This window comes from Pelophylax lessonae (genome assembly GCF_965119305.1).
Source record: "Pelophylax lessonae genome assembly, chromosome: 9".
NCBI classification, from domain to species: Eukaryota; Metazoa; Chordata; class Amphibia; order Anura; family Ranidae; genus Pelophylax; species Pelophylax lessonae.
Genome location: NC_138776.1, coordinates 112817104 through 112844948, shown reverse-complemented (window position 1 = coordinate 112844948; position 27845 = coordinate 112817104). Strand labels below are relative to the sequence as shown.

The following is a 27845-nucleotide window of genomic DNA, read 5'->3' as shown; positions in this document are numbered from 1 at the left end:
TCTGGAAAGCCATGGATCCGGAAACCGGCGAAGACGTCCCCCCACCCCAGCTATGGGTGGGGGCGCACCTTCAGGCTTTAGTAGTCTTATCTTCAGGTCTGGAAGAGCCGGACTTTTGTTTGGCTCTTGAAACCTCCTGAAGGAGTTTTGGAGGGCTTTGCTTTGTCGCCCGTGGGGCGAAAAAATGTCTTATGAGGGGAAAAGGAAGGCCCCCGTCTCTGACAAGGTCCTTTACCCTTAGTACTTTGTGGCAAAAAAGTGCTCTTGCCTCCAGTGAGATCCTTGATAATCTCATCTAAGTTGGCCCCAAATAGGCGCTCCCCCTGAAAGGGGAGATTAGCCAAAGCTCTCTTGGAACCTTGGTCCGCTGACCAACACTTTAGCCACAGTGTACGCCTGAGGACCACTGCTGAAATTGAAGCTCGCCCCAATAATGGAGTGGCGTCTAGAGCAGCGTCGCAGACAAATTGTAGCCCTTGTATCATCTGTTCCAGCAGATCTGATACCGCCTGGGGGATGTCTCTCCCGGCGTAACCACTTGGTCCATTCTGTCACAGTTTGTGAAACCAGACCAATAGCAATTACTGGTCTGAAAGCTGACCCAATCAGGGAAAAGATGGCGCGAGACACAGCTTACACCTTACGATCCACTGGATCCTTAAAGGACGGAGCGTCCTCCAATGGGATAACCGTAGCTTTGTTCAATCTGGAAATTGGAGAATCCACCCCAGGTGGTACTGTCCATTTCTTGAGGAGGGATTCCTCAAAAGGATAACGCCTAATAATGCGTTTGGAAATAGCAGGGGTTCGTTTTGGATGACCCCATTCTTCCTTAATTACATTACCGAAACATTTGGGCAAGGGAAATACTTTCGCCATTTTGGTCCGTTTATTAGTACCAAAAGGGATCTCAGTCTCAGCTACTTCCGACGGTGTAACCTGCAGTCCTAAGGTTTCTCGGACAGATACAATTAGTGCGTTCACCAACGCTTCCTCTCGGGCTATGGTAGATGCCGAAACATCCTCCTCACTGTCTGAAGAGACAGTACCCGAGACACAAGCCCCAGATGAGGGACCTGCACCTGCAGTGACAGGCTCAGACTCTGAATCTGAAGTTTCAGATGAAATAGGGGTAGGCGGGGGTCGCTTCCTTGCGCCCTGTCCCTGACAGGCCACTTCCACCCGGGATACAAAAGACTCCAAAACCGCTGATAATGCATCAATAGTAAGTGGGGAACTGGAGGGTCCTGCAGCCACCTTGAGGGGATCAGGTGGAGATACATGTGTGGCAGGGTCCATGCTAATCCAGGACACTTTGCCAGTGAAAATTTTGAAAAATAAAAATATCTTTTTTTTTTTTTAGATCTGTAATCCCCCAGCGCAATAGCGCCCCTCAGCGTACCTGCTTTGGACCCCCACAGAGAGAGAGAGACCCCAAGGGCTCACCACCTGATGCAGAGAAGTTCCTATCAAACTGCTGTCAGCGTTGTCCTATGCAGACTGGGAAGTCCTGTACTAGCTTTCCCGGGTAAAAGGAAGTGGCTCTGCCCCCTTTGCACGCCTTCTGGCGCTCCCAGCTACTCCTCGAGGTAGGCTGGGCACATCAAACATGGCCGCCCCCATGCAGGAGACACCAGGCTACGGCAAAATGGCGGCCTGCGTGACCTGCGGGCGGCCTGTGTAGACAATGCAGTCTGACGTGCGGTCTACAGCAAAATGGCGGCGGACTGCCAATTTAGTGTGGCTCCTCCGGAGGATTGCAGCAGCCTGCGAACGGCTATGAAAGGCTGGCGGCGGCCTGTAAGTGCGGCCTGCGGGAGGATGGCGATAGCCTCTGTATCCCTCAGTATAAAGTAGGTGCTTGCTTACCTAAATGCCAGCATCTTATATTTCAATATAGTCAATCGAACCAGGCTTCCTTGGAGACCAAGCCTGCTGGAGAAACCAAGGCTGCTGGAGTGTCAGCTCCCAAACCAAGCCTGCTGGAGTGTCAGCTCCCAAACCAAGTATGCTGGAGTGTCAGCTCCCAAACCAAGTCTGCTGGAGTGTCAGCTCCCAAACCAAGCCTGCTGGAGCGTCAGCTCCCAAACCAAATCACACTATCACAGGGAGATATGTGAACATGTCATAGGCTAGAGGGGGAACCTTAATGTCAAAAAGGGTCCGACCATACACAGAGGGGCCCGTATCCCAAAAAACCCCACAGGGGGGAAGGGGGAACATCTACTCACCATACCGGAACTGACGGGCACCCTCTCTTAACAGAACCCCTTTCCACCGAGGTGGGGGGCTGTCGACCAATACGGACGCCGTGACTCTGCTGGTCCTTGGCGTCCAAGCGAGACGTTTAACTCGCAGGGTCAGTCCCCGTCCAGTGGGACTATGTCGCGGCCGACCCAGCGCGGAGCTATGGCCTGCACGCGCTCGTAGGCTGAACCGGGGTGACCACTGGATCTCAACATCCAGCCCGTCGCCCAGATCCGGCGTGATTTGCTTGAAGATCTCACAGGAAAACTGGAGAAAACAACTACCTAAAAAAGGAAAAAAATTTTCTAAAAAAATCTTGCCAGGACCAAAGATCCCAGCAAGGAACTTAGGTCCTTACTCCTGACTAGACAGAAAAAAACTAACATCTTGTAGCAGAGAGAGAGAGAGAGGATATACTCTCTGGGACTGCCCCTAAGGTGGAGCCAGAACATTTTTTTCTGCCTAGTGTCCTACTCCTGTAGAGGGCAGTATAACCCAATTGATATGAATCAAAGAGGACTACGTCTGTCAATGAGCGACAGAGAAAGTATCATTTCAGTCTTTGCAGATGACACCAAGCTTTGCAGTAGAATAACTTCCTTACGGGATGTCTCCAACTTACAAACTGACCTCAATGCATTGTTACATTGCAACTATGCGGCAAATGGGGTTTAATGTTGATAAATGTAAAGTTATGCACTTGGGGACTAAGAATATGCATGCATCTTACATACTAGGGTTTTAGAACTGGGGGAATCCATAGTGGTGAAAGATCTGGGTGTTCTGGTAGATCCTAAGCCTAATAATAGTATGCAATGCCAAGCTGCGGCTTCCAAAGCAAGAAAAGTCCTTTCTTGTATTAACAAAGGCATGGAATCAAGAGAGAGAGATATAATTTATACCCTGTATAAATCATTAGTAAGACCTCATCTGGAATATGCAGTTCAGTTTTGGGCAATAGTTCTTAAAAAGGATATTGGGGAACTGGAGAAAGTGCAGAGAAGGGCAACCAAACTGATAAGAGGCATGGAGAAGCTCCGCTATGAGGAAAGATTAGAGGAACTGGATTTATTCTCTCTTGGAGAATAAGGGGGGATATGATCAACATGTATAAATACATAAGGGGTCCATATAGTGAACTTGGTGTGGAGTTATTCACTTTAAGGTCAACACAGAGGACAAGGGGCACTCTTTATGTCCAGAGGAAAACAGATTTAGGCTCCAAATACAGAAAGGTTTCTTCACCGCAAGAGCTGTGAAAATGTGCAATAGACTGTGCAATAGACTGTAGCAACTTGTGAAGAGGATGTACAGCACAGATACGGAGGACCTATAGCAGTGGCATAACTACAGGGGTAGCAGGGGTCACAGTTGCGACCCGGCCCCATGCTCTAGGGGGCCTGTGCAACTCCCCTGTGCATCTGTATAGGAGGGGCAGCGAGGACAACATACAGAGAAACTGATCAGCTGTATTTTCCTCCTGTAGCCACTGAAAGCCTGCTTCTCCTCCTCTCCCTCCCACAGAGGCATGCAAGAGGGAAATGGAGGGGATTGGTTCCCCTATATGCTGCCCCTCCTATCCAGCTTACTCTTCTTTTTGCTGCCCACAGGCCCTTGTGTGCTCCCTGGCCCCCATCACGAACACTCCCCTATCCTGCTGGCTGCTGCCCGGGGTGTTTCAGGATGGAGACCAGGGAAGGGGACGGTAAATATGAAATTTACTGTCTCCTTCCTTTTATGAATTACTGAAATATAGTAAACTGTGTTTACTATGGTTACGTTTGTGAATGAATAGGAATCTATATACAGAGTTATTACTGTCCATTCATTCTGTCCAGTTGAGGCTGCAGAGATGGAGACTGAGGGTTGTGTCCTCAATCTAATTTCTCTGTCCCAAAGGTGAAACAACAGAGGTTCTAGTTACGGCCTATAGACTTTTTTTCTTCAAGACGCTGTTAAAGGGTGGTGGATTATGTGAGTGTTCTTTTATGTCTGTGTTAACCTTAAATCAAATTAGTTGCTATAAAAACTTTGCACCCAACCCAAGCACTTCTATTGCCTTACTGAATAAGTCTAAGAGTTTTCTGACACTGAAAAGAAAATTAACCATAAACTAACCACATAACTATGGAGAATGTACCTCAATGTCTTTACTCCTAGCAACTTCTTCAAAGTTTTCTTGCTGTTCCAGGGTTTTGTCCACTTTGTCATCAGTCATACAGAAGCAGCGCAGTCGGGCTTCTACGGGATCATTCATTTTAGCAAAAACAACAAACTTGGCCATATAAGGAACACATATCAACTCCCTGTAAAGCTGTGTGGCTAGGCTTACAGTTTCGGGGATTTGATGGCAGTCTCCAAGCCAAAATCTGCAGAAAAAAAAAACATCAAAAGGATATATTCAACATTTATAAAACACAGACAAAAAAAAAAAAAAAAAATCTCCCTTTACTAGTAAAACTGTAAGCCATGATATTCATGATATACAGTATCTCACAAAAGTGAGTACATCCCTCACATGTAAATATTTTATCATAACTTTTCATGTGACAACACTGAAGAAATGACACTTTGCTACAATGTAAAGTAGTGAGTGTACAGCTTGTATAACAGTGTAAATTTGCTGTCCCTAAAAATAACTTAACACACAGCCATTATTGTCTAAACTGCTGGCAACAAAAGTGAGAACACCCCTAAATAAACATGTCAAAATTGGGCCCAATTAGCCATTTTCTCTCCCTGGTGTCATGTGACTCGTTAGTGTTATAAGGTCTCAGGTGTGAATGGGGCGCAGGTGTGTTCAATTTCATGTTATCGCTCTCACTCTCTCATACTGGTCACTGGAAGTTCAACATGGCACCTCATGGCAAAGAACTCTAAAAATCTGAAAAAAATAATTGCTGCTCTACATAAAAATAGGCTAGGCTATAAGAAGATTGCCAAGACCCTGAAACTGAGCTGCAGCATGGCCAAGACCATACAGCGGTTTAACAGGACAGGTTCCTCTCAGAACAGGCCTCGCCATGGTTAAGTGCATGTGCTCAGCGTCATATCCAGAGACTGTCTTTGGGAAATAGATGCATGAGTGCTGCCAGCATTGCTGCAGAGGTTGAAGGGGTGGGGGGTGTCAGCCTGTCAGTGCTCAGACCATACGCCACACACTGCATCAAATTGGTCTGCATGGCTGTCCTCCCAGGAAGCCTCTTCTAAAGATGATGCACAAGAAAGCCTGCAAACAGTTTGATGAAGACAAGCAGACTAAGGACATGGATTAATGGAACCATGTCCTGTGGTCTGATGAGACCAAGATAAACTTATTTGGTTCAGATGGTGTCAAGCTTGTGTGGCGGCAACCAGGTGAGGAGTACTAAGACAAGTGTGTCTTGCCTACAGTAAAGCATAGTGGTGGGAGTGTCATGATCTGGGGAGGCATTAGTATTGCCAGTACTGGGGAGCTACAGTTCATTGAGGGAAGCATGAATGGCAACATGCACTGTGACATTCTGAAGCAGAGCATGATCCCCTCCCTTTGGAGACTGGGCTGCAGGGCAGTATTCCAACATGATAACGACCCCAAACAAACCTCCAAGATGACCACTGCCTTGCTAAAGAAGTTGAGGGTAAAGGTGATGGACTGGCCAAGCATATCTCCAGACCTAAACCCTACTGAGCATCTGTGGGGCATCCTCAAATGGAAGGCGGAGGAGTGCAAGGTCTCTAACTTCCACCAGCTCCGTGATGTCATCATGGAGGAGTAGAAAAGGACTCCAGTGGCAACCTGTGAAGCTCTGGTGAACTCCATGCCCAAGAGGGTTAGGGCAGTGCTGGGAAATAATGGTGGCCACACAAAATATTCACACTTTGGGCCCAAGTCGGACATTTTTTACTTAGGAGCGTACTTACTTTTGTTGCCAGTGGTTTAGACATTAATGGCTGTGTGTTGAGTTATTTTGAGGGGACAGCAAAACTTTACACTGTTATACAAGCTTTACTCACTACACTCACTACTTTACATTGTAGCAAAGTGTCATTTCTTCAGTGTTGTCACATGAAAAGATATAATAAAATATTTAAAAAAATGTGAGGGGTGTACTCACTTTTGTGAGATACTGTATTCCATAACAAAGAGGTCTCTTAGTGATCCTGTGGCTCGCAAGTTGATGCCAGCGGCAGGATTGCTTGTGTGACAAAGCCTTTTATAACTTTCAGTCTTTCCTTGTTCATAGGATAGAGCTGATATAGCGTTCAATGTCTAGTGAGCTGGCTGCTGACAAATATGTGACATAGGCCGTGGTACTGCTGAACAAGGAAAAAGATATGTCACTTTTGTGGCTGTGCAATGTGGTGAAGGTGTTAGGCCTCATGCACAGTGGACGTTTTTACAGCTGCTCCTAGGGACGTATGGCAGTTTTCATTTTCCCACCTTTAAACCCCCCTGCATGTTAGCCTATGTGTCCATGCACATATAGGCTTTTAGCAGCATTTAGTGGGAGGGGCTTTTAGAGGTAGGAAAAAACACACTGCCAGTCTGCCCAGGAGCAGCAGAGTTTGGGCAGAAGAAATGCCTGACGCTACTTCAGTAAAAGCTGCTAAATGCACCTAAACGCGCCTGCATGATAGGCACATTTTGTGCATGAGCATTATTTTGTTTCAATGGCCAGAATAAAGGATTTATTCTGGCCAATGGACTGAATTAATGCTCAAGAGCTTGATGCCGGTAAAAGCTCAAACTTTAGACATTTTTATAAGCGTCAGGCTTTTCATTCTGCAAAAACGCTGCTGGCGTCCTGTGTGCTAGAGGTCTGACATTCTCTTCAACATGAGTAATGTATTAAATTAATACAAGAACGATTTTACATTGGCTTTACATTTAAATGTAATGAAGGAAAAACTTACATATTTGGAACAGTTATTATTTAAATGATTCCTCTTCCAACAAATCTTATACTTACCTTTCCTCACTCCTTGGCGATCTGTTCTGTGTAGAGGCACACAGCCACCCTGCAGAAGGCTCTCAGCCAGGCTCTTCTTGATCTCTATTCATTTTTATGGAGAGGCCATTTATTATGTGTTCCAAGAAGGGCCTGGCCAGGAAAATCTCCAGGGGTGTCTGTGTATCTCCCAGCTGACCACACTTCAAAAATCTCTAAGGCGGTAGGATATATTAGTATAAGACCTTGAGGAGAGGTGTGTGGAGAGGGTGGAGGAGTTATCTAAAAGAAACTGAACTAACTGTAAAGTAATCCTATAAAACTATTATTTACAGAGCAAATCAATTTAACACACCACGAGCTGACTTACAAACTGGTGGAAATTAAATTATACCAATTAGAATCTGTAACTGTTCCAGCACAGGATTCAAAATAAATCTTAAACAACTGCCATGGAAGCAATCTATATTTTCTGCTTCAATTTCTTTAAATAACAACTAATATATACAATTTACCTGGCAGATACATTGGTTGTAAAAGAGACGCAGTCATTGACAAAGGTTAAAGGCGTAGTCCCTGTAATATCCTCCCACTGAGCTGGAGATGTCCCACCTGTGAAAGACAACCAGAGTCAATGCGCATAGTTATCACTGGAAGTATAGTATAAAGCCTCAGACACACAATGAAAATATCGGACGAATGATCATTCATTATTTTTTGCATACTAGTCTCATATCGAAAATAAAGAGGATACTCAACTTACGAAAATTCCCGTACGACACAATACAACTTTGGAAATTATGTACTGTATAGTATAGTTCGTTTCCGAGAATGCGTGGTCTTGTTCCGATTTTTTCCGGACGAAAACTGTACTGATCAAATGAAAATTGCACAATCTAATATCGTACGAGAAAATTTTTTGTGTTTGTCCCTTTTGATAATATTGGATGAACTGTCGTGATCGCCTCTCGAAAGCTGTGTACTAACAATTAGATTATCGTACGATCGCTTTGAAAGTGGTATTTTTCGTCTGATTTTCTGATTATATATACTAGGCTTCAGCTGCAACCTATCATGATAAAAAGTTTTTTTCACTAAAAATTGCCTCTCTGTGTAGTAAAATTGAAGTTTGTAAATTGCGTAGCTTCTTGAATGGTCCTGACAAATGCGTGATAAAAACTCACATATTGAAGAAAAATATAAAAGAAATAGATCTCTGGCACTTTCTGAGCACAAGCTACCTTCACTGCAGAGATGTATGTTGGGAGATTGGGGGCAGCAAGCTTTCTTCCCCTTAATCTGTCCAGCCAATTCATTTGTGTACAAACCAATGAATAATTGTTTATGGTATGGGACCTCCCATGAAAAGATACATTATTTAAATTTAGAGCTCAAGTCCACTTTTGTTTTGTGTCACCTCACAGGATTTTTACTCCTAGAATAATTTCCAACTATAGGATTGTCCAGAATAAGTCCAATTTAAATGCATGTTTTTAAGATACAACTAAAAACCATGTAACATTATGGAGTGGATTTACTATGAGCAAATAGGCTGTTCACTTTGCAAGGGAATTTTCCCTTAGCTTAGTAAATGTGGTAAAAATTCACTTTACAAAGAATACTCAATAATGTACAAGGAAAAAACACAGTGTTTCTGCTTGCACATGATTAAATAATGGAAGTCAGCAGAATGCCACCTCATTCACTAAGCTAAGGTAAAATTATTTTGCAAAGTGAGAATTCCCTTGCAAAATGAACAGCCTATTTGCCTTTAGTAACCCCCCCCCCCCCTATGTCTACTCAACCTTATGGGTGCTGTTGGTTCAATTGGGCGTGGTTGCCCAGCCTTCAAAACAGAACATAATTTAAAAACAAAAAGCATCCATGTGCCAATGCACCTAGCAATTGATTAGATTCCAGCTTCTAAGAGTTCTATAAAAATGATGAATGGAATCTTCAGGACAGAAGTTTTTGGTGTTTTTGCATTTGTATATGAAATAATGAAGATTTTAAAAACCCACCCGTAATACTGCACAGTAGCCTCAAACTTGGGGTGGTGTCTCCTTTATAGCCATTGCTTACACCTTCACCAGACGGTGGCGGTACTGGAATTGTCATTGTTATTGGCTTGTGGAATTTCCGTCTTCTCGGTTCAACTGTGACAATGGGGCTAAATGTTGCTTTGTTTCCAATTACTTTCTTGACAAGCTCATCGGGTACCGGCTGTGCCTGTGATGTGTTAATGTTTAGAATAATTAATTAGCTCATTAGAATATCATTCTATTAATTGTACCACCTAACATTATCTAATGACTCAACAATAAAACAGCTATTGTTTCACATTTTTCCATCAACTCAAATGTCATTTATCCTAAGTGTTATGGAATGTATTGGGTAGCTGAACCCATTTATATGTGGCCAAGAAGAACAAAAACATATCCTGCATGCTAATGTTGCACTATATTTAAATTTCATCACCACATTACAAAGCATAACAGAAAATAAATCCAAAGTATTAATCTTGTATTGTAATACAACTCTGCAATCGTAGGTCTGTGAAGTTAATTGTCATGCATTATGCTAATCTTAAGTCTACAACCGTGTCCCTCAAAACCTACTGGTTATAAGACCTTTAGTCTTCGTTTCAGCATTATTATGGGATCCTAAAATATGAAGATCTCAGGGGAATGAACTATAAGCATAGTTCCATGAAGGAATATAAAGCAAAATGTAAAAATCATTTGAGGATCCAATCAACCTTTATACAACTTATTCACTGCAATTTTGTTTTCTAATGCTACTACAAATTTTTTTCTCTATTTCCCCCACAGCCTGGACCTAAAGAATTTTTTTGTCCTAAATTTCCTTTTTAAAATTATAGGTATATGTTGCACAAAAATGTTTTCAATTTACCTGAAGGCCTACTCGAATTCTTTTAGTCAGTGCCCCCTCTGGGAAGGATGCCTGAACATGTGGGACCGTTGTACTCTTTAGGACCCCACCTTCTGGTCCAATCTGGTTACTCTCTTGCTTTATCCGAGACACAACAGCAAAGTATTGGGGGAAATCCTTTGTAACGATTCTGCAAATCCTCTTTTTCTCCAGTTCTTCCGCACTGTCCAGTTCTGAAATGTAAAACATTTGTAACAAATTAGGTTCATGTTTATTATGGTAAGATTATTGTTTGTTGCAGAGAGTACCTAGCCAGCAGAAAGTTTTAGAGGTTTATGAGTCAGGCCAAGCACCTGCATCTTTATTAAAGTAAAGCTTATAAAGCTTAAACCATGCTGACATCCACGTGTTGTTAGAATTGGTTGCAAATCAAAGCACATGGTAACAAGTTTTCCAAACAAATTATTTATCACCTTTAGGAGTTATTTAAAATTACTTAGAGAGAGCAGGGGAAGACACCAACAATTGCTGCCCAATACCTATATAGCATACTTGAGGATAAGAAGAAGCCATCTTTGTATGAAGGAACCCAGTACCTTGCCATTAAAAATGCTATACACAAATATATCCACAAGGTGGCACCCTAACACCATCATTTACACAGAAATTGTTTGCTTATGACATATTTAACAATGTAAAATTAAAATAAATTATTCTGAATAGAAGTAGAGAGGTAAGAAAGACCTGTGTTTTAGAATTCTAAAGGTTTGGGCATATTTTCTGTGTATGGCTGTAATAACAGCTCTCAATAATCCGAAATTGCAATAAAACCATCAAGACCTCTTTCTACCATATTAAAATTGTATTATTCACAAATATGCTAGACAGTTGACAAAAGAAAAAATACTTTCCAGCTATCACATGGCAAGACCTGCTACAATTATCTGAGTTACGTTTATTCTCTATTGACCTAATTTCTAGGATTATCGGTACACATAGTAAACAGATGATTGATAGAAAATCTCTTCCTCTTATGCAGCAATCACATTTCTGTACTATAGCTGTACTTATGTACTTATATTATAGTATATTCAGGACTCTATGTGCTGTAAGACACTTGTAAGCATGCGCCTAAGGCACAGGATCAAATAAATTGATTAAAAAATACAGTACTTTAAGTTGTTGGGTAATATTTACTTTTTCATTTGATGTGAGAGGGCACTCTGATGCAGACATTTGATGAAAGGGGACACTCTGATGAGGACAACTGATGACATTGGGCACTCTGATGGGGATTATGCATGTAAAGGGGCACTGTGAAGGGGTCAGTGATGAAAGGGGTCATTTTGATGGGGACCCTGATGTAATAGGGGACCTCTGATAAGGAATCGTCTTCTGCCAGCCTAATGTCTAGATGGGAAGGTAGGGCTGCCACTTGAACCTTCAAAGTGTTATGGGAAATGCCCTTGTCCACTCCTTCCTGTAAAAAATCTAAGCCTGCTGAAAGTCCCCTTGTTGGGGTCTACTTTGTTCTCATACCAGTAAACAAACCTTTTCACACTTTTTCATAGATGGCTCTAGTCACAGGTTTTCTGCTGGCTAAGATGGTGTCAATCACCCTGTTGGACAGACCTTTGTTCTGTAGCCTCACTTTTTCAGGAACCAGGCCGAAAGCTTCATGACCCTGTGGTCCGGGTGGTTCAACATATCTGAAAGTGTTAGATGTGGCTAAATACTGAGGTTTTTTAAGTGACTGAACCATGGCCTCTGATGCCAATGGGGTGCAATAAGTATCACTGTTGCCCTTTCTTCCTTGATCTTTTGTGCCAACTTTGGTATTAGGGCAGTTGGGGGGAATGCATAACACAGATGGGGAGCCCAGCTTTAGTTGAACGCTTCTACCCCGATGTTCCCATCTGTAGGGTTGAGGGAAAAATTTTGGGAGCTTTGTATTTATTTTTTCCCCGAACAGATTCACTTCAGGCAACCCCAGACTCGGGTGATCCACAAAAAGATTTCTTAATTTAAGGACTATTCCGTCTGTTTTAGGATTTTTCGGCTTGAGAGGTCTGCCAGCATGTTGTCGGTTCCCTTCCGATGGCGGAGATGGGTTCGATGTTTGTCTCGCCCCACGACAGTGTTGTTTCTGTCAGGCCCATTAGATGGGTCGATTTTGTTCCCCCTTGTCTGTTCAGGTATGCCACAGTTGTTGCGTTGTCTGATTGAATCCTGACATCTTTACCCTGAATCGCCAGTTGGAACGCTTTTAGCTTCTCCGCTACAGCTTTTAACTCCCTCAGGTTTGAGCATGCTTGAGACCAGTGGGGGGTTCCATTTTCCTTGTGTCCCGCCTTGTTTTTCTGCCATATATGCTCCCCAACCCAGGGTGACGGTCTGTCTGCTGACTCGGCAAAGAATAGTAGATTGTCTAAATATGGCACCATGCCGATGTCTTCCTGTCTTAGGTTTTTTTAAGGCTTCTGACATTATTTTTGAGAAAATCCTGGGCGCCGTAGAGATGGCGAAAGGTAGAGCTGTGTATTAGAAATGTAGAGTGGTAGCCGGACCCCAGACCACAAATCTTAGGTATCTTTGATGGCTCTTTTTTATTGGTACATGTAGCTATGCATCTTGCAGATCTACTGTGGCCATAAATACCCCTGCCAGGAGGGAATTTCTGACCGAGTAGATGGATTCTATCCTGCATCTTTTGTACCTTATCTCTTTGTTGAGCGGTTTTAGGTTCAGTATGAGCCTTAGCTTGCCTGATGTTTTTTTCCTCGCAAATATGTGCGAATAGACTCCTGTCTTTTCTTCCTCCGGCGGTACATAACAAATCACTTTTAGTTTTATTAGATTCTCCAATGCAGATAAAAAGGCTTCTGCTTGGTCTGTGGAATTCGGGATTGTTGTCACCAGATACTTGTTTGGGGGGGCGAGCAGAAAACTATCGAACAAATCAGTTTTTCGTGATTTTCTTCCACTAATGTGCAAAAAACGCCAATCTGCCCCCCACCTGGAGACAGTCGTTGCTTTTTGTTTTTTTGGAACGGAAGGCTTGAGGATAAAATCTCCCTGGCCTTTTTTGTTTTGTTGTGTCCAGCGCTTCTTTGGTCCCTCTTTATTAAACCTCCTGGACTGACGAAAGGGCGTTTTCCCCTGCTTCTTTTTGGTTTGAGGAAACCCCTTATTTTTGGCTGCGGTTGTCTAGAACTGTTTCTAAGTTGGGTCCGAACAGTAAATCGCCCGTGAAGGGGATGCCGCACAATCTATTTTTGGAAGCGATGTCCCTTCCCCATGACTTCAGCCACAGGGCTCTCCCAGCCAAATTATTTAGGCCAGAGGTCCTGGCCGATTGTCTCACGGATTCAGCTGACGCATTCGCGAGGAATGCTACCGCTCTGGTTAGTGTGGGTATGGTTTTCACCAGCTCTTCTCTTGGGGTATCGCCTTCAAGCAGCTCTTGCAACTGTATCAGCCAGACTAATAAGGTCCTGCCTGTGCAGGTGGAAGCTATGGCTGGTTTCAGATTCACTGCTGCACCTTCCCAAGCTCTTCTCAGAAGAAGATCACTGAGAGTCCCGAAATCTATATCAGACTTGTTTGCGACTCTGGCAAGGGAGGCATCTACTTTAGGGGCATTTTGTTAAATCGCAGCTCAGGTGAAGAGCTTCTTTTCTGGTTCTCCCCATTCTTTCTTGACTATGTTTTTCAGAGTCTTATGTACCGGAAATGTTCTTGGTTTTTTTTTGGTTGGAAGCCTTTATACATCTTATCGTGTAATGAAAGCTCTGCGACTTTTTGCTCTTTGATACCGGTGTTTTCCAAGGGAAAAAGTGTACCCTCTGATGCTGGATCTTCGTCATTTGAGTCCGAGCATATGCCATCTTCGCATTCTGATTCTGGGCTATCTGAATCAGTTCCCTGCTTTACTGCGTCCACCTCACCCCTGCTACATGAGGGGATGGGTGTCTTACTTGTGTAGTACTAGCCTGGCTGGAGTTTGCTGGAGCCTCCAGTTTTTCAATGGCTGAACGAAGTGGCTCAATCGTGTTTTTAATTTCCTTTTAAAAGGAGTCAAGCATGTCTTTAAGGAACCCATGTGACTCTTTGGCCACCATTTTGTTGATGCATTTCTGGCATAGGGGTTTTTTCCATTCTGGAGGAAACCTGTGACCACAGGAGGCACATGCCTTACTACTGGTCTTTGCCTTTTTCACTTCTGGGGTCTTTGTCTGTAAACAAGCACAAAGGACCCAGTGAGGCAGGCAGTTGCCATACACAAACAAATTATTGTTTGTAGTAAGGTAAAGACAGAGGGAACTCCAGAGTTCTCTGGCTTACCTTGGAGCTGTCCTGACCGGCAGGATCTGCAGGGCAAGGTGGGGAAGCATCCGACATGGTCAGCCTAAGAAAATAAACCCCTGCATAGGGGCCTTTTAACTGCTTCCAGCCCAGCTCCAGCCCCACCCCCAGCTGCCACCATGCAGGTTGGTGGACCTACCTGCACTGTCATCTGCTCTCCTGGTATCCTACGGTCTGCTTCTTCCTCGGGGAGGAGAGTCCACCTATACTTCTACTTATTTTTATTTTTGTTTTAATTCTGTGAATTTTCCTTTTGAAAATTGCGCCGCCACCCGGAAGTGATGTTAGCGGACGTTCGTATTGTCCGACTCCAAGATGGCTGTGGACCAGAAGCACGTCACCGGAAGTGTCGTGATGCTTCTGTCTTGCCATCATCTTGCTCCTCCAACAGCGTGAGATACTGAGTAAGGTATGCGGGCCAGGAGGATAGCTGTGGCTAGCAGGAACTAGCCCAAAAGATCAATGGCACGATCGCTGGTTCATCCAGGTACAATTTTGGGAGAGATGCCGCAGACATCCTGACAGCTGGAGGGATGGTAGCATACCCCTCAGCAGGGGTGAAACTTCAGGTGGGGGCCACCTTGTCCCCGTGTGCTGCCCCTGACCTGCACTGCCCAAAGCTTGCTGAGATGGATGGGAGGCTGGTCAGGGAGCTGGTCAGGGAGCCTCCTGCAAGTTACCACAGAGACTGAAAAATAATAAACAGTTGCAGCTCCTGTGGATCCGGAAGAAACACAATCAAACAGCAGGGTTTGCTCTTGGATACGGAACTGGCTAAAAGGGTGTGTCCAAAGGGTGGTAATAAAAAGCGCATACTCAGACTGGTCTGAGGTAGTAAGCAGGGACCGCTCTCATCTAGTGTGGAGCCCCCCAAAACACAAACCCCCCCCAGTATGATGGAACCGACACGGGGAAAGCATGGAGAGCAGGAGGCGGATCACTATCATCACGAATAGACAAGTGTATAGGCTGGACCAGATATAGCAGACAACAAAGGTAATAGAAAAAAAGTGTGGGGGGACTACCAAATAATGCCTGCATCAGCTGCTCTCTATAGTCAGTCCAGGGAGCGTCTATAATGTCTGTGAATGCACTGAGAAAGTATTTTTTACGTATTTTTTACTTTACTTTTTTTTAATATCTGTTTATGGTGGTTTTTATCTGGATTTTTTGTTGCACTGTTTTTATGCTCATGTTTTTATTCCACGTATATATTATTATTATTATTTTAGTATTTGTATTGTTTTTACATGATTGATGTATGCCACTGTATATTACCAGTTATGTCACAAGAGAGTGGGTGGTGCTCCAGCCACTCCCCCGGGGGAGGAGACACTCCCACCTGGGGGCAGTGACTGGGTCGCTACCTCACTACACCACTATTTAAACCAAAGAGACAGTCATGGCACAGTGACTCTGAGGAAGAGGCTAGGCCTCGAAATGCGTCAGTCATCTCATCATGGACAATTATATGGACTAAACACGGACTTTCGAGCAATCCAGCTTGATTCGCCTTACTTATATCTACGTCTGTGAGTAGCCATTTTTATGTCATTTAATAAAGCCTTATAATTGAGGATAATGCGCTGGGTCGGTGCGCCCTTTTTTGTTCTTTTTTGCTTTTAGTACCGGTGGACTACCCCAGTCCGTTAAGGGCAGCAAGACTTGAGCCATCTGAGAAGCCAGTTGTCAGTCCCGTGAAGTGTGTGGTCGAGGGGTCTGGATACCAAGCGCAGGAGAAGGGTGGTTACACCTTATTGTTTTTTAGTAAGCGGGGTCCCCCAGGGCTCAGTCCTGGGACCAACCTTGTTCAATTTATTCATAAGCAGCATTGAGGTCAGGATCAGTAGTTCGCTATCAGTTTTTGCAGATGACACAAAATTGGCCAGGGAAATAACTGCACAGCATGAAGCAGATATCCTACAGAATGACCTGGACAAAATAACGGAGTGGGCAACGACATGGCAAATGGGGTTTAATGTGGAGAAGTGGAAGGTTTTCCACTTGGGGACCAAAAACATAAAAACACAATACACGTTAGGAGGGGAACCCTTGGGGGAATCAAAAATGGAGAAGGATCTGGGAGTCTTGGTTGATGATAGATTAGGCAATAGCATGCAATGTCAAGCGGCAGCTGCCAAAGCCAGCAGAATATTAGCATGCATAAAGAAAGGGATGTATTCCAGAGATAAGACTATAATCCTTCCACTTTATAAAACTCTGGTCCGACCGCATCTGGAGTATTCTGTCCAGTTCTGGTCGCCAGTCCTCAGGAGGGATGTGTTGGAGCTGGAGAGAGTCCAGAGAAGGGCAACTAAACTGATTAGGGGATTGGAGGACCTTAATTATGAAGAGTGTCTGCAATCGCTTGATTTATTCTCCCTGGAGAAGAGACGCCTGAGGGGGGACATGATAGCAATTTATAAATATCTCAATGGGGATCTCAGCTTAGACAAAAAGCTGTTCAGTCGAAGGGATTGCATGAGGACAAGAGGGCATACAATGCGATTAGAGGAGAAGCGTTTTAACCTCTGGCAACGTGGGGGGTTCTTTACTTTTAGGGCTACAAGATTGTGGAATTCTCTACCACAAGAGGTGGTTTCTGCGGGAAGTATGGTGGCTTTCAAAAGACTCTTAGACGTACATCTCAAGGATCAGAACATTCATGGCTATGTGAGATGATTACAGCCACACACACCTACACAGGTTGAACTGGATGGACTATTGTCTTTATTCAACCTCACCTACTATGTAAATATGTAAAACTGAGGCAGAAGGTATGACTGACATTTTTATAATGGTGGACTATTGTGTTTCCTGTTTCAGGAAGACGATTAGAGAAATTTTGTTTTATGTTTCCCATGCCAGTGCTCTGATGGCATAGCTGCATAAGGCTGATGTCACACATGCAGCCGCTATCACTCAGGATCATATCAATACAGTTTAAAAATGCAGAGAAGATAATGACCTGCTTCCATGTGTCACTCCCTCACTGACCAGATAAACAAGGTGGCGCTCCTTCGCTAACAAAAACAATGCAGAATGGAAGTCACTGGTAAGAGTGAGAGGTCATACTCATCCAGCCAGTGAGGGAGCAGCACATGGAAACCATAAGCATTTCTCTATGTAGTGATCTTGTTGATGGGGAGGATCTCTAGTGCAGCCCTCTATAAAAAAAATAATTCTGAGAGAAGTAATAGTTGGGTTTCAAAATACACCAAATCCTCTATATTTATATGATTGTGTCTAAGATGAAAGCTTAAAAAGTAATAACATTAGTGAAGACAGTAGCTGCAGGATCCGCTTCTACCAGCTACAACCTACTCCTTTGCCATATAGGATTGGATTGTTGTTGTAGGTTTACCTTTTTCTTTTTTCACAATATATATAAAGACCACAGCTGTTCCCATACAATGAATAGGAAGGGCAGGTGCATTGGTGTCTCATTGGCTTGCATTGTTCCCACTGAGAGCAGACCCTGAAGGCAAGCTTTGCTCAGGAAATGGGAGATGGAAAGTGTTTAGATAGAGACATGCAACCATAGCCATCTGTCATTATTTAAGGAATTACGCAAGAAAAATAATAACAGATATCAACGGTTACAGAAACAATTGCATTTGCATGCTAAATATGTTAAGTATAGATAACGTATACACTTTTTTTTGGTTAAGGTGATCCGAATAGAAATAAATGTTTCGTGATTAACGAGGAAAATGATTTTATCAATGGAGAAGGTTTCACTGGCTTTAAAGTGGACCTTTGGTCATTATACAAAAGTAACATTTAGGCCTCTTTCACACTGGCAGAGTCCGCCAGCAGATCCACCTGCTCTGCAGGGAATCTATTCGCTGATCCCCGCTGAGCAGGCGAATGACACAGTCTACTTCCACTGTGGGCGCTCAGATGGAAACGGAGAACCTGTTGGTTTCCATCCGACTATCATCCGATCCGCCAGATTGAAGGGGAATGTATCACCCATCAGTCTGTTTTTAGCAGTCAGGGTCAGATCAGATGTCGGCGGGTGTCAATGGACACACGTCAGTTGACATCAGCTGCTCCATAGATGGCAATGGGTAGTCTGATTGGATTCACCTAAAAAACTGACAGGTGGACCTGATCGGTTTTCCCATGTGAAAGGGGCCTAAAAGGAACATTTAAGAACTGCCTATGGGCTAATGTTGTGTAGGTAACCACAACTAGTAATTTCTCTCTCTAGAGCAGCCATTCTCAACCAGGGTTCAGTGGAACTGTAGGTTTCTTCCAGAGGTTGCTAGGGATGACTTGAGCTCTGGCTAATTGACCTCTCATTCTATAGTTCCTGCATAGTTCCAGCACCAACATCACATGGCAGAGTTAGTGGCATGACACCAATAATCTTTTAAGCTGTCTGTAAAGGGGACATTTTCACCACCACTGTAAGGGGTGCTTCTCTCCTACTAGTTATCAATGTAAGGTGCTTGTATTCCTCTAACTTCTAATGAATAGGTTTTAGCAAGGGTTCCCTAAAACATGAAAAAGAATTTAAGAACTCCCCTGGGTTAAAAAGGTTGAGAAAGTCTGCTCTAGAGCCTAGAAGCAAAGAGATCATGCCTGTGTGTGTGTAACCACCCTCTGTACTGCATGAAATTGAGCCACACGTTACTGACCTTTATTTATTTCAACAAGCAAAGATTTACAAGAGTAGTGTCCATAATGAAATACACCCTGAATATAAACAGCATTTTGCATCCAGCATGATCCTTTGTCAAGCCAGAGCTACAATGTCCATTTATCTGTATCAATCTATGGGCCACTCAAGCCATTGTACATACACACAAATGGGATGCAATTGCACACATAAAGTATATGTAAGCCCTGAGATCATCTATCATCTCCCACTTAATGTCTATGGATGCAGTATGAGTTATAATAAACTTTAGCCATGATGACCATTAATAACTATGTATACAAATGTATGTATTCATATATTCCAGTAACTGTACCTGCCAAACTTAGATTGCATTTGCTTTTAATACAGAGAAACAGCACAATCCCATAGAGGGGAGAGCTTAGCCTTGAACAGTTTACAATCTAGTCGACTAAGGATGAAACCCAGGCAGATATAAATATGCTAATCAATTCAACTTTGTATTCATGAATACAACATATATATAAATGGTATTCCTTTAAACGTTAGTGCAAGTACCTGAATTTGACTTGTAATCAGTCTCTTGTCCCTCAAAAGCATCTGATCAAACTGTGATCGGTTTTATCAAATGCTTTACAAGCTGGTAACAGCTTGTAAACAAGAAACCGAAACCGGAAGTTTCTTACATCACGGAGGGGAGGCGGGTATAAATTTACCTCCCCCCCCCCCAATCTAAGCTCCCCAATCAATCAGGAGAGCCTGATAAAGGAAGAGGGTAAATGGCGCTGGAAGGGGATGGGGAGGCCCCGTCCGCACCTTCTAGAAGTTATCTAGAGGCTATTTAGCCACTCTAATTACTTTTACAAAAAAGGCCATTGTCGGGTTGAAAATTTTGATACTGAAATTTTGATACTAGGATAATGCCTGGTGCAGGCATCATGCCCTTATAACCACTTCAGCCTGAGGACGTACAGGTATGTCCTAAGGGGTTTAAGTGGTTAGAGTCAATGGGGCTGTGATGCAGCAGTTTGGCTCACAGTTGTGGTACATTAGGCTCATTATAATCTGCCAAAGTAAAAATAGCAAACCACCGCACATCACTTTTCAGATATTTGGCCTTACAGTTTGTTTTTTTTACAATCCAGTCACAACCCGAGTAGAAAAGCCAGTGTCTGGCCAGCAGCTGCACAGTTAGATCCTTGCTCTCTGTGTTTAATGGATAAGTTCACCTTTTGGAACAAGTTACATAATTATAGTATCTCGCAAATGTGAGTACACTCCTCACATTTTTGTACATATTTTATTATATCTTTTCATGTGACAACACTAAAGAAATGACACTTTGTTATAATGTAAAGTAATGACTTTACAGCTTGTATAACAAAGTAAATTTGTTGTCCCCTCAAAATAACTCACCACACAGCCATTAATGTCTTGACAAATTAGCAACAAAAGTGAGTACACCCCTAAGTGGAAATGTCCAAATCGGTCCAAAGTGTCAATATTTTGTGTGACCACTATTATTTTTCAGCACTGCCTTAACCCTCTTGGGCATAGAGTTCACCAGAGCTTCACAGGTTGCCACTGGAGTCCTCTTCTACTCCTCCATGATGACATCACGGAGCTGGTGGATGTTAGAGACCTTGCGCTCCTCCACCTTGCGTTTGAGGATGCCCCACAGATGTTCAATAGGGTTTAGGTCTGGAGACATGCTTGGCCAGTCTATCCCCTTTACTCTCAATATTTTAGCAAGGCAGTGGTCATCTTGGAGGTTTGTTTAGGGTCGTTATGTTGTTGGAATACTGCCCTGCGGCCCAGTCTCTGTGGGGAGGGGATCATGCTCTCCTTCAGTATGTCACAGTACATTTTGACATTCATGGTTCCCTCAATAAACTGTAGCTCCCCAGTGCTGACAGCACTCATGCAGCCCCAGAACATGACAATCCCACCACCATGCTTGACTGTAGCCAATACACACTTGTCTTTGTACTCCTTACCTGGTTTCTGCCACACAGGCTTGACATCATCTAAACCAAATACGTTTACCTTGGTCTCATCAGACCACAGGACATGGTTCCGGTAATCTGTGTCCTTGGTCTTCTTGTCTTCAGCAAACTGTTTGCGGGCTTTCTTGTGCATCATCTTTGTAAGATGAAACCCATGCGGACCAATTTGATGCAGTGTGCGGCGTATGGTCTTAGCACTGACAGGCTAACCTCCCACCCCTTCAACCTCTGCAGCAATGCTGGCAGCACGCATAGATCTATTTCTTAAAGACAATCTCTGGATATGACGCTGAGCACGTGTGCTCAAATTCTTAGGTTAACCATGGCGAGGCCCGTTCTAAGTGGTGCCTGTCCTGTATGGTCTTGGCCACCGTGCTGCAGCTTAGTTTCAGGGGCTTGGCAAACTTCTTATAGCCTAGGCCATCTTTATGTAGAGCAACAATTCTTTTTTTCAAATCCTCAGAGAGTTCTTTGCCATGAGGTGCCATGTTGGACTTCCAGTGACCAGTATGAGAGAGTGAGAGCGATAACACAAAATTTAACACACCTGCTCCCCATTCCTGAGACCTTGTAACACTAATGAGTCACATGATCCTGGGGAGAGAAAATGGCTAATTGGGCCCAATTTGGACATTTTCACTTAGGGGTGTACTCACTTTTGTTGCCAGCGGTTTAGACAATAATGGCTGTGCGTTGAGTTATTTTGAGGGGACAGCAAATTTACACTGTTATACAAGCTGTACACTCACTACTTTACATTGTAGCAAAGTGTAATTTCTTCACTGTTGTCACATGAAAAGATATATTAAAATATTTACAAAAATGTGGGGGGTGTACTCACTTTTGTTAGATACTGTACATATATAAGTAATATGTTCCAGCTACTGCTGCCTCTTGCCCCGATCCCCCCCCCCCCCTCAGTGTGACAGCAGGAGGGGGAATCTTCTCCCGTCACCCGCTGTCACGATTCAAAAACAGTGCAGACATGTGGGGCTCCGACCACACAGCTGCATCATTCAGTCACGGTTTCTTCTGAATGAATGAACTACAAGTATCGCCATCCACCAGAGCAGACAGCTTGTAGTTCGAAATTAACTGCAGGAGCGTTGATGAGCACTCTAGTAGTTCATTCAGAAGCTGTTAAGCTTTCAAACTGACAGCCTGTATGAAGGTGCAGGCTGAAAGCTGCAGGGCTTGTCTGCAAAAGCCTGACATTGCATCCACTGATCATGGGTGCAATGCTTTCCAGGCTTCTGTAGAAAAAAAATAATAAATGGACATTTTTTCTTTCAAGAATATTTGCATTTATTATTTTTACAGAGGTCTGACACACCCTCTGCTGAGTCTGAGCCAGAGCTCTCTAATCAGAGGGGAGCTGTGTGCTGTTAGACCTCTGCAATGAGATGACTGCTTCTTTACAGAAAGTATGATTCTCACTCTGCAGCATTCTGGGAGGGGACTGGCTTTCCTATTCAGGTAGTGGCTGTTTAAGAAAGAAAAAAAGAAAGAAAAAAAGAACAGTTTAAAACTCAACATCTTTTGCATTGATGTACATGGAATGTATTTATATATTTTTTTGGTTTGAACGTTATGGGAGTACAGCCACACAAGCATGCAAACTCTTTCATAGGCTGAATTTTAATTTTGGTTTAGTAACTTACCTTCATCCATGCCATTGAGTAACTCAGTCAGCTCCTCCAGCTTGCAGTCATATTGATGCTCTTTCCATGACTCTCCATTCTCACTTCTCAGTACAATCAATTCTCTTTCCTTGCTTCTCATTGATCCAAAATGAGGAATTTCTACTATCACAGGTCTGCATAGAAACAAAATAAATTCTTTCAAACAAGAGCACCAACATGCATTCTACTGTATGTTTTGTGACACAAAGCCTAACACGTTAAAAGCCAAACATAAATGACATTTAATCAACCAATTACAAAAGCTGCATAATCCACTAAAATAGAATGACAAATCAAATTTCAGATAGTACAAATCCAGTTGGTTCTAACAATTAATCCAAATTTTAATTAATTTACAAATTTTAATAACTAAATTACCATAAAAATAGAAAGTCTGATTGTGCAGCTTTTTGTCTTTTTAATAGACAGTATCTATCTTTTCCTACAGAGGTTGTACATACATTATTCAAGTTTTTCAGAGCAAAAAAAAAAATGTACAACATCTTTATGGTAGTTTTCAGGTCCGAAAGAGGAGAATTGTAGAAGGAAAAAATATATCATCTTGTGGACCACATCTGCAAATTCTGTTTTAGTCATTTCCTATGTAATACTCACAGAATTAAACTGTTTACAGTAAATCATGAAATCTTGACATTACAATCCTTTAGACATACAAACATTGTAGACTCGACAGATTCAGCCAAAGAAATGGACACAGGGCAATGGTGATGTCAATACAATCTTTGCAGGTTAATAGGTCAGATACTGTCTGCATATTGTCAGAGATCACATAATCAGTGTGCATGGTGTAGAACAAAACTGTTCACAGAGAAGGTATTTCATAGTAATGTCATTATCCTATTTTTCCCCCCGTGTTTTTTTTTACCAGTAAGTATTGAAGTATAACATAAGTTTAAAGCTAGACCAAGTCTACGAGGATTTTAGGATAAATCCATGAAACAGCTCCTGTATGCTGTAAGAAATTTACATTGAAGGCAATGCTTCATGGTTGACAGTAAGACATTACACAAAGTAGTATTTATTTAGATCAATTCTGAAAAAATGCCTCCACTAATGCCATATTGTTGAACCATAATTTGAAGGGATAGCCACAATATTTTGAAATCGGTAGAGAGCATAGAGTGCAAAAGAATGCCAAACAAAAAGTCTTTGATGTTACTCCATTGGTAATCTACATATGTTTATGCCTTGTCACCATGTCACCATAATGTTAACTGGCAGGAACCTTTCTCCATTAGGAACTCACAGGGCTTCCACAATTATAGTGGACCTGTTTTGCAGCTATTAAAATTAGCTCTGTTTCATCCTTTATTCTACTGTTCACATACCATTTGCTTCAGAAGTGTCATCCCTGGCATCACCAACATTTGTGACATTATATATTTTGTAATTTCCTAAACTAATGAATCAGCTCCCATGTCCTGGCTTTCTAATAGAGTTGTGAGAAAATGTTTGTAAACCATTGGGGAATTTCTGAAATTCTAAATGAACAGTTTCTAAAATGCAATCTGATCTTCATCCAAGTCAAAAAATCATAAATTAAAGTGTTTGTTACCTTAAAAAAAAAAAAAAAATGGATCCTGCTCCTTTAAAGCATGTTATACAACACAGTGCTTGTGCTGTGTAATTTGGTCCCCTGTTAACCTAAAAAACCTGGTTGATCCTGCCAGTTTCTGCCCTCCTCTCTGTAAACTGACCACAGGTTATCATGGCTGCTGAGCCTCAGTGTCTCCCTCATCTGCAGCCCTGCTCTCTGCTCTCCTGTGTCCTCCTCCCCCCTCCCCTCCATGCCTGTCATCACTTACCAATCCCCCCCTTTCCTGCAGCTGAAATATCATTAGACCTCACACACAATCCCCTCTGTTATAAAGCCTCCTATGCTGCAGTGTATGTTCTTTGCAAAAGGATGCCTATTTCTACCTGATTTCACAGCGCAGATCGGCAGTTACGTGTCTCCTCGAGGCTCCCCTCCTCCCCGGCTAACGTCTCGGGTCTCTCCTCCCCTCTTCCAGACTGAGAGGGAATCTGGCCCCCCCCCCACTCTAGCTGTCAGATTGGGAGAAGGAGCCTGGAGGAGTCACGTGACCGCTGATCTGAGCTGTAAATTCAGGTAGAAGTAGGCATCTTTTTTACAAAGGACATACACTGCAGCATAGGAAGCTTTATAACAGAGGAGATTGTGTGTAGTTTATGAAGTGGCTTAACAACCACTCTAAGGCAAATTTACAAAGAACTAGACTGTTTTACTTTAAATTGCCATTTACTAAAAATTGTTTTTAACAAGCAAGGTAACTCAAAAAATATAGGTGAACCTCCAACCTGTTAATATTAGCCCTCACCTCAGAAAACTCTCTAGCTTTAGGTTGTCTTGAAATGTATTAATTGAAGTTCTGGCCCTCCTAACAAAAACTGTTTTTCTTTAGGCTGATTTATAAGCAAACATTATATAAAGGAAGACTGTTTCCAGTTCTGAAAACAATAGGCATAACTGTTTTTCCTTCTCAGGTGAGAAGGGTGCACTGTATTTAACTCCACCATTTGCTCACTCTGGGGCAAGAGTAATAAAGGGTTAGGGTATATAAATCATACTTTTAACACAGGCCACCTCAGAATTATTTTACAACATTTCCTACATGTCAATTTCCCATGCCGTTGCATTATCACAGTCAAATGTGGCCAGTTGACATGACATAAATGTGCAAAAACTCTTCTGCTGCAAAGCCCTAACCCCCCCCCCTCCCCCTCCTACTAAAACCAATAAAGGCTTTAAATAACACTAGAATCGTTGCAAAAGGATTCACAAAATAGATATGAAGATATAAAGTATCTATATGTCTGTTCCTACCCTCTCTGTTTGTAGGAATGACTTTTAGTGAAATTGCCAATGTTCTGGAAACATGGTAGCCCCTGCTATAAAACAAACAAATGCCTGAAGTCCTGCAGAGTGCCATGATCCTAAGTACAAGGTCATGGAAGTCTAAGGTGAATTAACAGATTTTCAGGCAAATAAAACAATAAACACAGGTTCTTGAGTGACTATGGAAAAGCTAATATAACCAATAAAATCCTACGTGGAAAAGCCATAAAACACATGTACACTAAAAAGACAATAATTTCAAAAAGTTCCCTTGCTCAGCATTATCAATGCTTGTGTAGTGTATAGGCTGTATAATGTTTTATTGAGTTTCTCTGTTGAGTTAATTTCTCATTGTCTGCTCTACCTTATCCTGTTTCTGGTTCACAGCCCTTAAAAGAATTACACCCACAATAGTATCATACCATCGTTATAATCACAACAATGTCACTCTTTACTCATTACCTAGTTTACAGTCTGTGTTAAGTTTCAATATAAATGGTTTAGTTTATTGGATGTGCAAAGTGGAGAGTACAATTGCTGGGTCAATTCCCTTTTGACTGTCATCTAATTATTCTGGATCTGGATGTCTGTGGCTTGATGCATAGGATTTTCACATGCTTGCCAAAAAGTAGGGCAATAATGCTCTACTAATTGTAAAGGTTCCCATAGCTGACCGGAAAATGTTATGGTAAATAAATAGGCAACTTTGATATGCAGGATGCTGCTGTGAGTTGCTTAGCCTTCTTTAGACCAGTCATTCCCAGCCAGGGTTCTGTAGAACCCTGGAGTTCCTCCAGAGGTTGTTAGGGGTTTCTAGACCTGTGGCTGATTGACCTCTCATTTGATGGGGCCTCTATAGCTTAAGAGTTAAGAGCCTGCTGCATGACACCAATGATCTTTTTAGCTGTCTGTAAAAGTGGCATCTGACCACAACACTACATTCTTCCCATTAGCCATTAATGTAAGGGGTATTTCCCACTTACCAAAGGTTAAATGGATGACAAAGGCTGCTTTAGACTATTTCAAAGATAAGTGCACTTACAAGTGTCCTATCCACTGGTAACCTGTACAAGATGGATATATTACATCTTGCCTGTAGTGTAGCTTCCCTGAACCTGGATTGAAGCACAAAGCCTCTCTTCAAAAATACAGCTTGGCCTGTATAATGCTACCTGCATATATTTTCTTCTTCTTCTTGTCTAACCATTTAAAGCCTATATGTGGATGGGTAGCACTATGGAGGACTATATAGATTTTTAAAGTGAGATTTGTTATGTAGAGTTGAATGGGTCATATAATGGATATCTTAGTGGAGCATTGAAGAAAAATATAACTTGGTGTACAACCTGCACAGCTTAAGGAGTAGGGACAGTACAGTTATCTGCAGCATTTTTTAATGGAGTTGCTACATGAGAAGTGAGCTATGTGTAGAAAAATAATGCTCCCCTACCCTATACGCACAATATAATTTTAATTTTAAATACATTTATTTTTAAAAAGCTCCCAAAAATAATATTATGGGTTTAATTATTCTCTTAGAAAAATGACAGCTTACCAATTCTGTTGAATTGTACACCAATAGCAAAATAATATAAGTAGCGAAAATATATCATTGTAAGATTTTTAGTTCATTGCAAATACCTTCTCTTGAACAAAATAAAATAAAATGCTCTCTCCCAAAATTACAATGTGTTTGATGCAGCATAAACATAAATAAGAGAAAAAATATACAGCAGACGAAAAGGGCAACTTAAAATATTGTTAGCTGTGAGAATAACATGCCTAGAAAAGCACAATAAAGTCAGCGGTAATAAAGACAAGCCACTATCCTTTGAACAACATAAAAGCACTGAATGCCGTGAAATAAGAAATATGGATGTAAAAATAATAATACAAAAAAAAAAAAAAAAAAACCCTTAGACAAACTTGTATCCTTAGTTTTCATTTTAACAGTGCAGCATCCTACCCTATAAATTTTGTCCCTTGAGGCCCAAGCTGCAGGATTCGGCTAATCAAGCTCTCTCCCTCATTTAAAGGGGGGGAATTGGTAGGAAGATGCAGTTTACTGAATAAGATCCATGCAGCAAGAAGAGAAATAAGAAGGGGAGTATTAGGATTGGATGGCAACTCCAGACATTGACTTCCGGTTCTACACCAGTTGTCTGGTGCCTGCTTTGAAAAATAAACAAAAATTCTGCATGCATTAAAGGGACATCC

The 27845-nt window shown here is 42.4% G+C and overlaps 1 protein-coding gene across 41 annotated transcripts in view; it reads right to left on the bottom strand.

The window, feature by feature from the left end:
- The window catches only part of ANK3 (ankyrin 3), a 920123-nt gene that overhangs the window by 74381 nt on the left and 817897 nt on the right, over positions 1 to 27845 (bottom strand). For 30 of the 41 annotated variants that reach the window (XM_082268127.1, XM_082268164.1, XM_082268128.1 and 27 more), the window contains 6 exons: positions 27595 to 27693; positions 22730 to 22884; positions 10092 to 10303; positions 9200 to 9407; positions 7694 to 7790; positions 4388 to 4616 (listed from right to left, as the gene is read on the bottom strand). In XM_082268127.1, the coding sequence (XP_082124253.1) occupies positions 4388 to 4616; positions 7694 to 7790; positions 9200 to 9407; positions 10092 to 10303; positions 22730 to 22884; positions 27595 to 27693 (1000 nt within the window). The remainder of the gene's footprint in view (positions 1 to 4387; positions 4617 to 7693; positions 7791 to 9199; positions 9408 to 10091; positions 10304 to 22729; positions 22885 to 27594; positions 27694 to 27845) is intronic. The other 11 variants (XM_082268156.1, XM_082268135.1, XM_082268143.1 and 8 more) reach the window with 1 other exon arrangement.